This window comes from Lycium barbarum, chromosome 1 (assembly GCF_019175385.1).
Source record: "Lycium barbarum isolate Lr01 chromosome 1, ASM1917538v2, whole genome shotgun sequence".
Classification (NCBI taxonomy): Eukaryota; Viridiplantae; Streptophyta; class Magnoliopsida; order Solanales; family Solanaceae; genus Lycium; species Lycium barbarum.
In genome coordinates, this window is record NC_083337.1 from 140499852 (window position 1) to 140515716 (window position 15865).

General features: G+C 32.7%; 1 protein-coding gene across 5 annotated transcripts; it reads left to right on the top strand.

Annotated features, from left to right (window-relative positions):
* Positions 1–4696: 4696 nt before the first annotated feature.
* LOC132640201 (pectin acetylesterase 8-like) lies at positions 4697–12634 on the top strand. 5 transcript variants are annotated; one of them, XM_060356717.1, is made up of 16 exons: positions 4697–5162; positions 5983–6070; positions 6520–6563; positions 7930–9813; positions 9963–10093; positions 10189–10271; positions 10360–10489; positions 10569–10648; positions 10766–10852; positions 10987–11111; positions 11221–11281; positions 11373–11426; positions 11539–11616; positions 11708–11813; positions 11929–12074; positions 12215–12634. In XM_060356717.1, coding segments are annotated over exons 4-16 (1170 nt in total). In that variant the 5' UTR covers positions 4697–5162; positions 5983–6070; positions 6520–6563; positions 7930–9811; the 3' UTR covers positions 12302–12634. The 5 variants fall into 5 exon arrangements, with proteins under 5 accessions (XP_060212700.1, XP_060212709.1, XP_060212692.1 ...); XM_060356726.1 differs by having other exon boundaries at positions 7930–8691; XM_060356709.1 differs by having other exon boundaries at positions 7930–8361; positions 8477–10093.
* The last annotated feature ends 3231 nt before the right edge of the window (positions 12635–15865 follow it).

Genomic DNA, 15865 nt, shown 5'->3' on the forward strand with positions numbered 1-15865 from the left:
AAATACTTTCAGTGCATATGCACTTAAATAAGTGCCCCATTACCGATGATAGAAATTTTTTATCAATAAATTTCAAGTGTAAAGAATGAATATTGTATTCCAAATATAAAGACACAGATCTTAAGAAACATAGGAATGCATAACAACAGACGAACAAGACGGATACGTTTAAAGAAAATTATTGATTACCTTTTCTTTTGATAACACAACAATGTATGATTTAAACTCACCTTTTGTGAAAACAATGTTGTAGGGTATAAATACAAAAAGCAATTAATAGAATTTAGATATGTAATACGCGTTATGGATTAATAAATATTTCATTAATTTTGATTAAAGGCTGAAAAGTCTCTTAGTTCAGATGAATTATTTATCTGGTCCCTTTTTAATTAATGGTTTTTAAAGAGAAATTAATGAGATCTCATTAATATGAGGAAAAACTGCTAAAAATTCAATAACATAACATTCTTTTTTAATGACCAGAAGTGAATATTACGTTAATATAATCTTATTTCGACATATACCACAAGTTCTTCACAATTATCAAGTTAATTTTCAATATTTCTTTTGAATCTCCTTGACAACAAATATGCCACAGTGAAGAGAGAGATTTAAAGAATGAATAACGAGTCTCGAAAAATCAAAGTTCAACTTAATTTTTATTTACCGATGACCTTGCATTAGTATCTGAATCATATTAATATCTCTCTTTATTTAATAGGATTCTGGGTATGTTATTGTTTCTTTATTTAGGAGGATTAGTATAACCTTGTTTCAAAAATTCAGTCAATCTTGGCTCCGTGTGAACAAGACAATTATTGAACATAATTAATGTGCAACAAATTAAAAGTATTCTCCATAATATTTTTAATAAATTAAAGGAGGCAGTCGGTAAAGTATCTAGGATGGCAACGGGCCGGGTTTAGGCCTATGCGGGCGCCAGACGGGTTGAAATAGAATTTTTTTCAATTCTTGTGATGGAGGGGGTGGGGTGCGGGTTGAAATGGAAGGGATTTTTTTTTTGTTTTTTTTTTAATTAAATTTATCTGATACATGCTAATTGCTAAATACGAAACTGAAGTTGTATGGTCTATTCTTTCTATTTACAATAACTTTTAGGGATAATTTCAAACATCTCCCTTCAAGTTTCGCTTCATAACACTGACCTCTCTTGTGATTTGCAATATTACGGTTACCTCTTTTCTTTTGAATTTGCTGAAACAATTTTTTTAAGAACAAGAACTTAAATTGTTTGGCTCTCCCGGAACAAACACACAATTCACATCATCACTGCAACATGTTCCATTTTCTTGAATGATGGTGTCACGCCCCGAATCATGGCCTAAGCATATTCTGCCATGTCATTTATTTGTTATGTTTACTAAAATAAATATACTTAAAATATTTATATTTTAAAATAAGATAGAATTTAACTACTTTTTTCATTTTTATTCTTACTTCAATAAATGTGAAAAGAGATTAATGTCGTAAAAGAAAAAATAATATTAAATGGAGAACAAATAATAAATAAGGTAAATTAGTCAAATTATAATTCTAATTGACGTTTCCTTAAAAAACGTGTAAAAGACAAGATGACAAGTAAAATGAGCTAAACGAAGAATATTCATCAAAAATTAAAAAATGGTAGTTATTCGTTTAAATAGAAAATCAAATTTCTACTTGTTTCATTTTAAACATGTAAAATTAATTTAATAATTTGAATTAGAATTATCCAAATCAAAACTTGATAAAAAACAATAAGTATTTTTTAGGTCCAATCTACATACATTAACAATAGAACATTTTACACCTTTAAATTAATCGAATTAAAATTCAAAATATCAACTGATGCTTAAATATTGCTATTGTTTGTCTCAAAGAGAGGAAAATAGTTTCCTTTTAAACAAGTCTTCCTTTAAAAAAGTATTAATAAATTTTTGCAAACTTTTTATTCACAGCAAACACTAATATAATAAAGTTTTGGATACGGAGCATAAACTACAATGTTATATTAATTGTGTTTTGAACATAGTGTGTGTGTGTGTATATATATATATATATATTATCACTATCCAAACACAACTACATACACATAGATACACTACCCAAAAACGGGCATACACCATCTAGTACTTATATATTTAGGTGTCGTTTGGCCGTAAAAATTATTCACTTTTTTCCGAATTTTTTTTTACTTGTTTCACTTTTGGGCGTTTGGCCATAAATTTTCCGAATACAACTTGAAGTTGTATTTCGGAATACCAAAAACTCAAAAAACTTATTTTTCAAATTTTTTTCACTTTTTTCACTTTTTGACAACTACATTTCACCAAAAATTATGACCAAACACAACTCCAACTCTAACTTCAAAAATTCTAAAAAAAGTGATTTTTTTTTTTTTTTTTTTTGGTATCTATGGCCAAACGCCTACTTAATACTTACTTTACTTATATAGAAGAACCAAAGCAGGACGACCAATGGCAATTCATAAAATCTAACATCATTTAAGGGCAAAGTTGTAATTATATCATCAATTATCATAATGAAATTCTAGAAAGAATTTTCTTTCCCAAGAGCCACAAAAGGCCTTATTCCACGTGTGAGGTTATTGAACTGCGTGCAAATTCATTTTTGTTTTCTTGTGGGATCGCATTTTCTTCCATTTGCTTATGCATAATAAAATAACAAATATTACGGCAAGCATTTTAATAAAATTTTACTTGGATTTTTGGTAATTGTACAAAATCATACCAATAGAATAATAATTAAAAAAAATGTGTCAAAAGTTGAAAGGTGATTATATTTATCCATACTCTTTGAAAAGAAATTTCAAATTGAAATGTTCATTTATACTACAATAATAACATATCAATGTACCTACAAGTGGGATTTGGAGAGGGAAATATATACGCAGACCTTTCGCTTACCTTTGTGAAGGTAGAGATGTCGTTCCCAATAGACCCTCGGGTCAAAAAAATTCAAAGCAGTTTTGGAAAAGAAAAATACGAAAGTGAAGTAACCGTGACAAATAATAAGGAAAGCCAGACATGGCACTCTAAAAGAAAGGAACTGTAACAACAACTAAATAATACTATAACCGCCGAAGTACAAGAAACAAAAGATAATAACAGAAAATCGAAGAACAAGAAACTACGAGAATATTTCTACTATATAGAAAGATGAAGAATGAGACAACCAAGGGCAAAAAGGTAATTTTAGAGCTAACATTTTGACAGTTTCTATTATTATTGTGCTTGAAAGTTGTTGTACTAAAATGCTTTATTGATGTACGTTTTCCTCAAATTGGACAAAACACCCAAATGCCAATTACTACTTTTCTTCATGGGGTTCCCATTTTGTTGACACCTTGCAGCCTTTTCAATTTACTAATACCCACATGGCTATTTTACTCACAGTGCATTTTATGTTTGATAGCTATTATAGCAATAAAACAAATAAAAATAATCAAACAGGAACCCCTATATTTTAAATTTCAACCAAAAAAAAAAAAATGTTCCTAAATTTACAGGGAAGACTTAAGTGACATTGAGATGGAAATCCAATCCAACCAAACCAAATTACAAGCAACTCATTTACGAGAATGTAATCGAAAAAAAAAAGTTAATAATTATCGGGATAAATTTCAATTATTGTTTCGAACGATATGTGTCTAAAAAATCAAAATTAATTTAGGGATTGTGCGGAACAATTATATCATTCCTAGTACAAATTCTTGTTACATAATTGTTTGATTACTTGTACACAATGATAGTTTTTTTTTTTTTAATCATGAAAGGTAAAAGAAAATATAGGAATCTTGTATAATTTTATTCTCAATTTACCATTTGCTTAACTAAAAATATCCCAATAAATTCTACTAAAATCAACAAAGTAACTACATTTTTTTTAATCTCAAGTCGTATTATTTTGTGTGGATTTCCATACAAATTTATTGGGATAAAAATGAGCAGCGGAATCAAGATTTCACTAAGCAGATTCAAAGTCAGTATACAAAGATGTCAAAGAGATTCGACATCTACTACATATATTTACGAAAAATAATTTTAATCTTGAATATACAATGAAATTTCCAGTGAAGTGGATTCAAATTAAACCCCCTATGCTCCGCTCATGAAGAAAATTGTGATAGTACTTGAAAGGTAATATGTTTAGTATTCTTGAAGATGAATTAATTATTTAATTTGGAGCTTGAAACTTGGATTCATAACTTCAAGTTTCTACAATAAAACTAATACTCACTAGATACAACTAATGTAACATTTCTGATGAAGATGAGAATCAATTGTTATTTTATAAAAATCTCTTTATTCTATATTTTATTAATTGTTTAGTAAACAAAACCCCCTTTTTTTAAAAAAATACTACTTAATATGGTCCATTCGGTCCCAAAACGGGATTTTACAGATAAAAACAATACTCATTAACTGATGCAGTATATACCATTTCTAAAAATTATCTTTCCAAGCTAATTTGCATTTATTAAGAAAGCTATAGAATAACTTAATCAAATACCTTTAAATTAATGTTATTGACTCGTTTCTGAATGAATATGATAGAATTAAAGACACATTCTTTTTTAACTGAAGGTAGTATAAAACACAAAAGCACGGGCCACTGACATCTAGTTTATTACTAGAAATTAGGCCAAAGTGAACACTCTTTTAGAAATGGAGGGGGTAATGAATGTATTAGTGATTGGTAAATGTAGGTGGGATATATTCCCAAGAGCCATGGCATGGCTGTAGAATAGTCCTTTCAGTGAACTAATAAAATAATCCCTTCAGCTTCTGTGCATGCAGTACCTCAAGGAGCAGCCATGGCGGTTGAAGGCTGAGAATATAATAGTGGAAATTTGAAAATGAAATGTCAAGGGAATTTTGTGATGTTATGTAACTCAATGGTGGATTTGTGGTTCCAACATCTTATTTCCTCCTTACATCGTATCACTCTTTTTTTCAGTACTTTCAAATCCAAGACAAATCAAGAGACTGTAGCTTAAGAATCGAAAATTGATATAGAACAGTATCTCAATTTTGATTCGAGACTGTCTCTGGAGTTGCTGTGTTTCTGACTAAGATGGAAGTAGTACTATTCCTGCTTTGAGATGGATTGTCGTTGTCCAAAATGAGAACCAGTACAAGGTAATTTGCTCTAATTTTTAAGAGTTAGTAACTGACCACAAGAAACCTATTGGACTTATAGTGGCAATGAGGCTGATGAAAAAGGTACTTTTTGGACTTTTCTGTTTGCTGGGAGAGACTGCACAGAATGTGAAACGCCTTTTCTTGACTACTTTATTATGTGTATGTAAGTTTTGTTAGTTATTTTCAGCTAATGTTGATTTCTCTACTAAAATGTTGTGAACTAGATTTGTGATAATAAAACAATAAATCCTACAAGTGGGGTCCGGGGAGGGTAGAGTACTCTCAACTTACCTCTATCTTTATGGGGTAGAGAGACTGTTTCCGATAGATCATAGCTCAAGTAAAATAGGAACAATCATCAGGCTAGCAAGAAAACTAAAGCAGAAGAGACAGCAAGTAGTGACAGAAGACCAAGAACACGAAATATGCGAATACTAAAATAAGAAATACAAGAAAATGCCGGAGATTTTGTGATAATACAAATAAAATCTTTTCTTGCTTGTAACCAATGTACTTACATTTAGATATTACTTTTAGCTTGCAATTGAATAAGTTCATTTAGTGTTTGTGTTATCGCAGTATACAAACTTTTACCTCTTTGCAAATTACAGCTTGTGATGCTCTAAATATTGTTTTTTGAGCCAAGAAGCAGCTCATGTTCGACGTGTCTTCTTCTTGGCATTAATTTGAATTTTATCTAAATGTAAATTATGTATTTGGAATTATATCTGCTATGTGAAACTAACTTATGTGTCCTTTAACGCTGGAAGTGAAGATCTTAATTAATAAATTTAGATCTTCGATGTATGATTGTCAGGTGCTTACATCTTCGGGGCAAAAGGTTGTAGATGCTAAATATGTAGATGAATCACAGTTTTCTCCTCTGATTCTGCAACTTTCTCTTGGTACTCTGCTTAACTTTGTCTATTAGTCTTTCCAGATTGATTATGTGATAAATTCTCATAGTTCATGTTTTTATGGTTCAATTTTTGTGCCTTGTATCAATTTGTCTGTTGTCGATTTACTATATGGTGGTCCATAAGTTATGCAATGTGAATCTGTGAGGTTTAGATGGATGCTATGTTCTCTTTAGGAGACAATTTGAGTAGAATTACTTCCTGGAGTGACAGCGTTGGTACTTGTATGGGTCGTTAGACATTACATATATACTGCAAGATTTTCTGTTTCTAGATTTGGTTGTTTATTCTCTGGAGTCTGGTATGCTAATAGAAGCTAGATATACTTGCCACTAATGTAGTGATGAAGAAGGTTCTTAAAATGATTATGTGTTTTAGGCTTCAGTATTTCCATATGTCTCTCTCAGACTACGTTATCTATTTAATTTTCATTTCAGCTACTGATCACAGAAGCTTCAACAACAATGTGGCGGAACAAGAGGTTTGCCCCTAGTTCCTTTGAGTTGTGTTAAATAGTGAAAATAATTTGTGGCCGAATGAATTGTAAACTTCAAAAAAAACACTGATGTTTTACTTACCAGAAGTTATTGCGATAGTTCTTCGGTTATCTGTTCTTGAAATAGCGCTTGGATAGGATATTTGAAGTCTGATTGCTGATCTGTAACTTTAATGGCTTGTTTGAGGGTTTTCCTTTATGTATTTATTTGCTACAGTTTTTGCGGTTTTATATTTTAGCTATAAATGGAACTATTTAAAGAAGTATTCAAGTATGAGTTTTCCGGACGCCATTTGGAACATCTACTCTGAGAAAGTACATTCTAGTTCTGATGGTGGTTCTTTTCCTGCAAGTTTTGTTTTGCTCTCGTGGTCAATTAGCAGCTGTTATCTGTCGAAGATTCATTTATTACCAACTGGTTGGGCTTCTCTTACTCGAAGGAGAAAAAGGTTGGTGCTACGATGTGAAGTCCAGTGATTGTTCTGCTCATATTTAGACTGAAACTTAATCCCTGTAATCCGATAAACCAAGTTGTGATGCATGATAAAGGTGATGCTTGTAGTTTAAGTTAGGCATGACAGCATTATGACAATGAAGTAGCATGCTTTGCGAGCTGAATGGTATTGTGATATTTACAGTCTCTGTCTGTTTACAGGGGCTGAGCCAAGTGGTGGCCAGGGTGTTCACCCAAACCCCCTTGGGCGAAAAATTACCATGAATACACAAGGTTAAAATTATTTTTTATATATAAATAGTAGATGTTGAACTCTCTTGGCTTCCTCGTTTCTTACTCTTTTATATTTTTGAACCCCCTTAGTGAAAATGCTGGCTCCGCCACTGTCTGTTTATGTGAAAATCATGATGACAACATATAGCTTTTTGCTCTTTTGGTATTGATGTTTCCATTTTCAATCAGATGACAAGGGGAGAGATGCAAATCTGCAATTGACAAGAAGAGCTAATAAAACATTGACTTTGTCATTGGAAAGTAAAAAGAACGAAGTGCTATTATGTTTGTGTATAAGTTTATGAAATAAGGATTTTGATATTGGAGTTTATCGTGGGACCTAGATACAGATTAACGTGGATGCTACAGTGACAAAAGATTTTCAAAATCAGTGACTTGGATGTTTTTTTGTTTTGACTTATTGTGCTATTAGAATGTTTTAAATGCTGCATTATTCCTTGGATTTAGGCTCTATTCTTTGCTTACCATGTAGCTTGTAATTTCAATAAGAAATGTCAGAGAAGAATCTTAAGATGTGTCTTCCCGTTTGTGTTATAATTGTGACCTGTTTAAATCCGTTCTATTTAGTGCAATAAACATTTCTTGAAATGCTTCATTTCTCAGGCAGTTTTGGAACCGTTGCAAGGGTCAAGCCCAAGAAGATTGAGACGAAGGAGGAAAAGTAAGGTTAATCTAATATTTGGTACATGCTATGCTACCTTCCATGGTCTCCATGTTATTGGAAATGAAAAGACTGAATAGTGATGGAATCACTGGTTTATAATAAGTCATTCAGTTGCATGATGTTCTCCATTTGGAGAATGACAATTGAGCTGAAGATACACCTGCCTTGATAGATCGAAAGGTACCTATTGCATCTAGAAAGTATTGGGGTCTACCACTAGGCGGCACTGGAGATTGGTAGTAGTAAGAGATGATTATGGATTCCTGAACACGATTTACTAACTGGTAGCTCCCGCCTGCTCCTCCATCAGGATAATGCATTTTCATGTCTAATTGCAAGTCGAAGTTCCAAGTGCTGCAGCTAGACTTGAGGTTAGCTATAACTCTGTCCTACATTCTGTTCATTTTGAACTAAAGGAAAAAAGGAAGACTATTATGTTAACAGGAGCTATATTGTTAGCTAATCTGATTTTATTGTAAATCAAAGGTTAGATTAATATCGGATCTCGATGTTGTCATTGTTCCTGTGACTTGCGGTGGCATTGCCTTTGCTTGTGCTGGACAACCGGTGTAATAAGTCATCCTTTGCATGTTTCTAATGCTGATTGGACAGCCTCTTTCATTTTCTTCTGAAGTTGTGCTATTTTAGCTGCTGATGATATTTACTTGGCTACTTTTACACATTTTAATCAGATGCTGATGGTAAGTCCTCTCCTGCTAATATCTTTCAGATTTTCATAGGATATTTGCTAGCAGGATCTGTAATTGGACCTGGGGGTTTTAACTCTGTCAGCGAAATGGTGCATAGATAGTTTGATCATGTAGACTAGGTGATAGATCCACGTTTTGCTAAGGCTTAAACTAGATTACTGTATTTCTTAAGGATTAAATATTCAGCTGTATAGGTATTAGTACTATATATTTGTAGGATTAGATAAAATTGCTCTCATTCTTTATTTAGTTTATTCACGCATTGAACCTTTTATCAACATGACTTTTTCTATTCATCTATGTTAACTTTTTCTATTCAGAATAAATCATCATACAGATTTTTTTTTTTTTAATTTTCATTTAAAGCATATCACATGTTGTGTAGAGGTAATTATGAACTTAACAATAAATGAATGCCTAAAAAGCACATATCACATGTCATGGAGAGTCAATTTATGAGTCCTAATCATCTTTTATTGGAAGGGTCATCAATTATTACTCACCAAGTGAATTCTTGAATATATGAGAATAAGAAGAGGCTGATAAATGCCCTACTCTATGAGTTCCTTTTATGGAATTCTTTTTGATAGGGAAAAAAAATCTTTATAAAATAGCATTACATAGGTGGTACAGTTTGCATAAAAAATCAATATTTAATATAGTAGTATTACATAGGTTGACCCTTTTATAAGATTTTGATGGGATATGTACCTAAAACATTAATTGAAGAAACAAAACTTTTCCAGGCCTAATTTACTTATCATTATCTACTTTGTTACTATGTATAGACTTCTTTGATAAATTGAAAATTGGGATTCTTCAGTTTCATACTTCCAGTAATGTACAATTGCTCAAGCACCTCAAATCTGCCACTGTTCTTTTGTATTACACATTTAAGCATAATATGAATAAACAATTTATTTAGAAAAGAAAAAAAGCCAGCAGTCTAGTGAAGGATGTTTGCTTATAAATAAAGGTGAACTCATACCATCTCATTCACCTTTACTTGTACACTCATAAGCATTCCCCTGCTTTTTCCCCTTCGAAAACCTCCTTTCTTTCTCTTTAACTCAGCCCTTTTAAGAATAACAAGTTTCTTGCTGATAACAACATGTACTAATATTCATTACACATGTCTTTGTTTCTGTTTCTTTTTGTTTTCATTCACACATTAATTAGTAATTGTTTCTTTCTTGTTGTTTTAACTAGAACTTGGCAATGCCTTGTGTAAAATTTACTCTTTATCTTTTTGTTTGTTGTAGGATGACAACATTTCTGTTGACTTTGGTAGCATGTCTAGGACAAGCAGTATTGTGTACAACTGTTCTCAGCGCTGCAGATGATCTATACGTCAATATCACAATACTCCAAAGTGCAACTGCTGAAGGTGCAGGTAATGGCTAGCTGTACATACATATATTCCTAATTCCTCAGTTGTAACAGAAAAGAAAATCAAATTCATTTGTTTTGTTTCTGAGTCGTCAACAGTATGCTTAGATGGAAGTCCACCAGCCTATCATCTGGATAGGGGACATGGTAGTGGAGTTCGCAGCTGGATTATCTACTTGGATGTTAGTTACTAGTTGATTCTTCTTTTTAAATTTAGCATAACAAAGCTTAAGTCACCGAATTAAATGTGGAGAAATTTCATAATTGTAGGGAGGCGGCTGGTGCGACAGTATCCTAGATTGCCTTAATCGTTCAACTGATGTCTTTGGTTCTACCAAGCACCTGAATCGACTAGGTTTCTTTGGCGGGATACTTTATAATAGTTCCGAAGTTAATCCAGGTGAAGCTCATATATATTTCATTTCATAATTTCTATCCACTTCTTCTAATTGCAAACAATATAATATTGGAATTGGTAGAGTTTTACAATTGGAACAGGGTGAGGGTGAAGTATTGTGATGGTTCATCTTTCACTGGTGATGTTGAACAAGTTGACCCTGTAAGAAATTAAATACTACTACATGTCTCTCTCATATATATATATATATATATATATATATATATATATATGGAAGTAAGTACTCTCACTGATGATTTGGTTATAAATCTACATTAGGAGTACAAGTTGTTTTTCAGAGGGGCAAGAATATTTAAGGCTATTATGAAAGATATATGGATCAAAGGAATGAAATATGCTGAAAATGTAAGAATATCCAATTGAAATCACTCTCTAGCTTCATATTCGTAATTACAAGTCACATATGTACTACCTTATTCTACTTGTTATATAAAAAAGTTCTACTTGGCTAAATCTTGAATACCAAAATGCAATGTCAGGCAGTTCTATGCGGAACTTCAGCAGGAGGGTTGGCAACAATCTTGAACTGCGACAAGTTCAAATCCCTCTTGCCGAATGATGCCAGAGTTAAGTGTGTTGCTGATGCAGGCTTCTTCATCAATGGGTGAGCTCTTCTTATTTTCACGTTATGTGATCTCAAGAAAATGGTACACCATCTTTTATTAACTTTATTATTGTCTAATCCCTCTTGGCACATTTCATGATTTATGCAGGAAGACAATCTTTGGTAATTCAGATATTCAAGAGATGTATCAACGAATTGTTAACCTACATGTGAGTCTCATCTTATTTTTTGTTTTGGTAATTTGGTATGCTTAAGAAGTAGATGCAACTTGAATCTCTTTTTTGTCTCTCTCGTTTTCAGGGATCAGCTAAGAATTTGCCATCAGCTTGCACGTCTGCTATGGAGCCAAGTCTGGTAAGAATTTAAGCTTTGGAAACAAAAACAATTATTTTTCTTTAATTATGCTATAGTATAAATGTAGCCCTCTAATTGTAACATTAGTTTTCCTTAATGATATATGGTGCAGTGCTTTTTCCCTCAAAATGTCGTTCCATATGTTCAGACTCCACTTTTCATAATCAATTCTGTCTATGACACCTGGCAGGTGAAGGAGACAAATGCTAATTTCTCTCAATTTTAAGAATTCATTCGTTTTATTCTTTAGAATCGCTCTGATGATCTAACATTAACTCCAGATTAAAAATATTCTTGTTCCTGAAAACCTTGATCCTCAACATGCCTGGAAGGATTGCAAGAAACACATAAATAACTGCACATTTAGCCAGCGTATAATTATACAAGGTTAGCATTTTTCTGGTGATTAACTAATATATACCTTCCAATTACACTAACTGTATAACGACTCTTAGGCTCTTCTTCTTCGATAATACTTTTTAACTAGTTTTTTCTAATGTAGCCTTTGGAGTGGAGTTCTTGAAGACGTTTGAGGGACTATGCCCTTCTTTTACGAGGGGTTATTTCCTCACGTCTTGCTACTCTCACGGGGGAATTCGTTCAGCAGCATACTGGTTCAGTGCTAGCTCTCCAAGGTTGCTTAATAAGGTAATGTTTCGTTTGTTTCATCCATATGAAGTTTGAGCACACACTTATTTTTAATTTTGGAGTTTTATCATGTGCCTGTCATTCTTAATCTTGATTTGTTCATAACAGATTTTAATTTCTTGTAACATTTATCTGTGTAGACAATCAATGAAGCTGTTGCAGACTGGTACTTTGAGAGAGCGGGGTTTCAATATATAGACTTGTACCCTTGTGCTAGAGACTGTTAGAGGTATAAGTTAATGAAATTTTGTATCTAACGAACAGGCTTGCAGATGTTGTACCTGCTGCTACTTTGGTGGTACGTAGCTGTGGAGGAGTAGCTGTAAGGTGGAGCAAAGAAAGTTTTTATGTTTTACACTTATTTAAGTTCTATTAGATTTTTAGTAGGTAAATTTCTGGTTGTTCAGTTTAGCCCGACTTAAGTTTTAATGTATTTCAGTTTAGTACAGTTGAGTAAGTTAATTGTGAAATTCAATGTTGCGGTCGTGGTTGTAACTAGAAGGATGACTGGATGAGTGCACTAATTTCTTTTATTGTCAATGAAAAATCTTTATCCTTTTCTCTCAGCTATTTTCTTTCCTCTTTCTTCTTTCTTATTGTTGATTTAGTAAGTCTGATACTTTTGAAATAAGTTATCATGATCCTAATAAAGAGAGATGGAGAGAGAGAAATTGATATGATTCAAATACTAATGCACCATCATGGCCGGAGAAGAAATTCGATTGACATTTTATATTTTGGACAGATAAATTATTAATTATATTGGTTTCTCTTCTTGGTTGTGTATTTACTTTCAATGAGGTTACAAAAGAGACATTAATGATGTCTTAATACACTTCTGTGTTACAAACAACACACACTTCACCATTCAATCCCCTCATTTCACAAGCGATAGCTGTCTCCAACCTATCTGCTCCATAAGTTCTAGAGGTGAACACAAGGTACACTTTTACCTATCAGAGGTGACTATCTGGTCACTTGAAAAGTTATGGTATCTAACTGATCACTGTGGACAACTTAAAGATGCAATTTTGTATATTTCGCCTTACAGAAACTCTAAAATGCACATACTAATGTGACTTGAACTGGTGATACAAAAAATCATTTTTGAATCCACTTTACAACTTTATTAAATGTTTTTCTTACGCTGTGCAGACTCGAGCTTATATATTATTGAAAAGAATTGTCTTACTAAAATTTACATTAAATTTAGGGTGTGTTTGGTATGATGGAAAATGTTTCCCAAGAAAATATTTTCTTGGAAAATAAGTGATTTTCCTACTCATTTTCTTGCGCTTGGTACGCAAGTTGGAAAATGTCATCTTAAGAGCATTTGAATATAGTCAAAGTAAAACCACTACGAAATTTTTGAATTTGTAGTGCAATTTTTTGTGGTGAAGAGTATTGGTTGAGAGGTAGGGTAGGCTGGCCAGGGGAGAGGGTGATTGGGGGAGGGTGATGAGGAGGTGGGGATCAGGGGGTCGGTGTGTAAAAAACCAAAAAATAGAAAAAGACTTTTATAAAAAAAAATGAATTTTTGGATGGTGGGGGTTGTGGGGATGGATGGTTTGGGGTGGGGTGTGGGGGGGTTGTGGAGGTGGGTGGTTTGGGGTGGTGCGTGGAGTCGGGGAGGTGGGGTTTGAATTTATACAAGAAGACTGAAAAAAATAATGAAATATCACACTCATTATGTGATTTGATGTACAAAAATAATTTTTGAATCCTCTTTGCCACTTCATTAGACCGTTTTCTGACATCAAGCAGATTCGAGTTTACATATAGTCGAAAACATTCACTTTACTCTATAAACAAAAGTATAAGTGTATCATAATTGACAAATTCGCTATATCACAATTTTTATGTTAATAACGATTAAGTACAAAGGAAACAAGTGCTACAAACGAAGCAAAGTGTTACTATACGAATCCAAACTTGAGGAGAGATTATATAATTATTCCTTTAATTTTTTTTTTGGTTATAATGACTTTAGTGGATAATTTGCAATAGTTGAGTGACTATATAAGTTATTCACTCCATAATTGTGTACTAAATTACCTTATGCCCGTGTGTAGACCGACAATTTGGATTTTCGAAATTCGTTGCTTATGAATTTGTTTTGAGATAATTTGCTATTTTTAATTACATCATGGGTTTTGGGCTGGGCGGGAGTTGGGGGGGGGGGGGGGGGATGTTACACTACTAATCGGGTTGGAACTGTGAACCCTTCACCAGTTCACCTCAATTTTGAAAGGTACAAAGTTCATCAAGTGAGCTAGCCCTCCGCCCTACACTTGTGGTTGTATTTCGAGTTCTAACTTTTTTCTTATATAAGTTTCTCTCAAAAAGTAAAAGATGTTTGAATCAATATATTGATTTTTTTTTTTGTTCTTGGTTCTATCTATGTTTGTTTTAGATGGCTAATTTAATTATCATTTGTTAAAAGTTTTGTTAATTCGGTTTGTTGCTCGCTCGATTTAAAGTTCTGTCAAATCACACTGGGCACCTATATTTTGCTTCGGATTAATTTCAATTTGTTGCACATCGATATTAAAGTTTTGTGATAATTCGTCTATCATCAATTGATTCAACCCAGTCAGCATCTCTATAAACATGAATTCTCATGATGATTTATATTTCTTGTGAAATGTTCCTTTTCAGGTGGAGTCTTCAAGTACCTCAAAATGTGGAATGACTAACATACATGCTAAGATTGTGCGTAAATAGACTAACAACACTCAGTGCATAAGCAATATTTGGTGTTGTGTGTGGCAAAGTACATTAATCTTCCCTTAAGCCTTTGGTATCTCCCTTTATCAGCTTGCACTTGATCTGCTTCAATACACAACTTCAGGCCTTCCTCAATGGAGAATTGGCAGGTTAACATACTGTAACACCAATTTTCTTCCGTAAATTTATATCATGTACAATATGTGATCACGTTCAAAAATCTAAACATTTTAATTCAAAATCTTAAAAAATTGAGCAGGGTACTCTGTAATTGTTATAAAGCCCTTTGAGAACTCTAAAAATGTTTCCAATTAGGAATAACTATATCCTCTTGTACTAGTAGATTAAAGAAATAAATTAGAGAATCAATTAGAACGTTGAATAAATCTTTCAATATTATGCATTGCATTTATTTTTGTATGAGCAATAATATTATTGTAATGCCATTACAAATATAAAGTTATTTTGATAAGAATTTAATAAAGATGCAAAATTATTTTAAAATAAAGCGATTCCCCTACTAGGCAATCAATTAATACAGAAATGCCCTAGTAACTTGAATGGATTGACAGACTGGATCCTTGCCGTCTGACTGAATTAGTTGTAATTACATTCTGGTGGTTTTAGAAAGGGTGTTTTATCAACGGCCTCATCATACTCATCCTTAAGGCGACAATGAAAGTCTGTAATTAATCCCTCTCTACACATTCGTTTATCTTCCGGTGAAGGCATATCATCATTTGAATCAATCCAGTAATCAATGCACCTGCAGTAACAAGTTTGTTCTACTGATGGAGGGTATGTTCTACAATTTCCGGATGTCATAAACAATATAAAGAAAACCACGCAAATCTGCTCCAATAGCATCATTCTATTACAAGCTATCATTTTATTCATATTTCCTGCGAAGATAAAATAATCCAATCACATTAAAGAGTTTCATAAGCACAATTTTAAAAAACAAATATATACTGGAAATATTGTATTAACAGAAGTCCACTCATCTACATGTATCATCACTTCAATTGATTTTTTTTTTAAAATATTTCAATATATTATTAAAT

Excerpts from the sequence above, each read along its gene's own strand:
- LOC132640201 (XM_060356691.1), top strand. The coding sequence starts at position 8,315 with ATGTCTAATTGCAAGTCGAAGTTCCAAGTGCTGCAGCTAGACTTGAG. Across the intron at positions 10,649-10,765 it reads ATGTTGAACAAGTTGACCCT|GAGTACAAGTTGTTTTTCAG; the intron begins GTAAGAAATTAA and ends AATCTACATTAG. Across the intron at positions 10,853-10,986 it reads GAATGAAATATGCTGAAAAT|GCAGTTCTATGCGGAACTTC; the intron begins GTAAGAATATCC and ends ATGCAATGTCAG.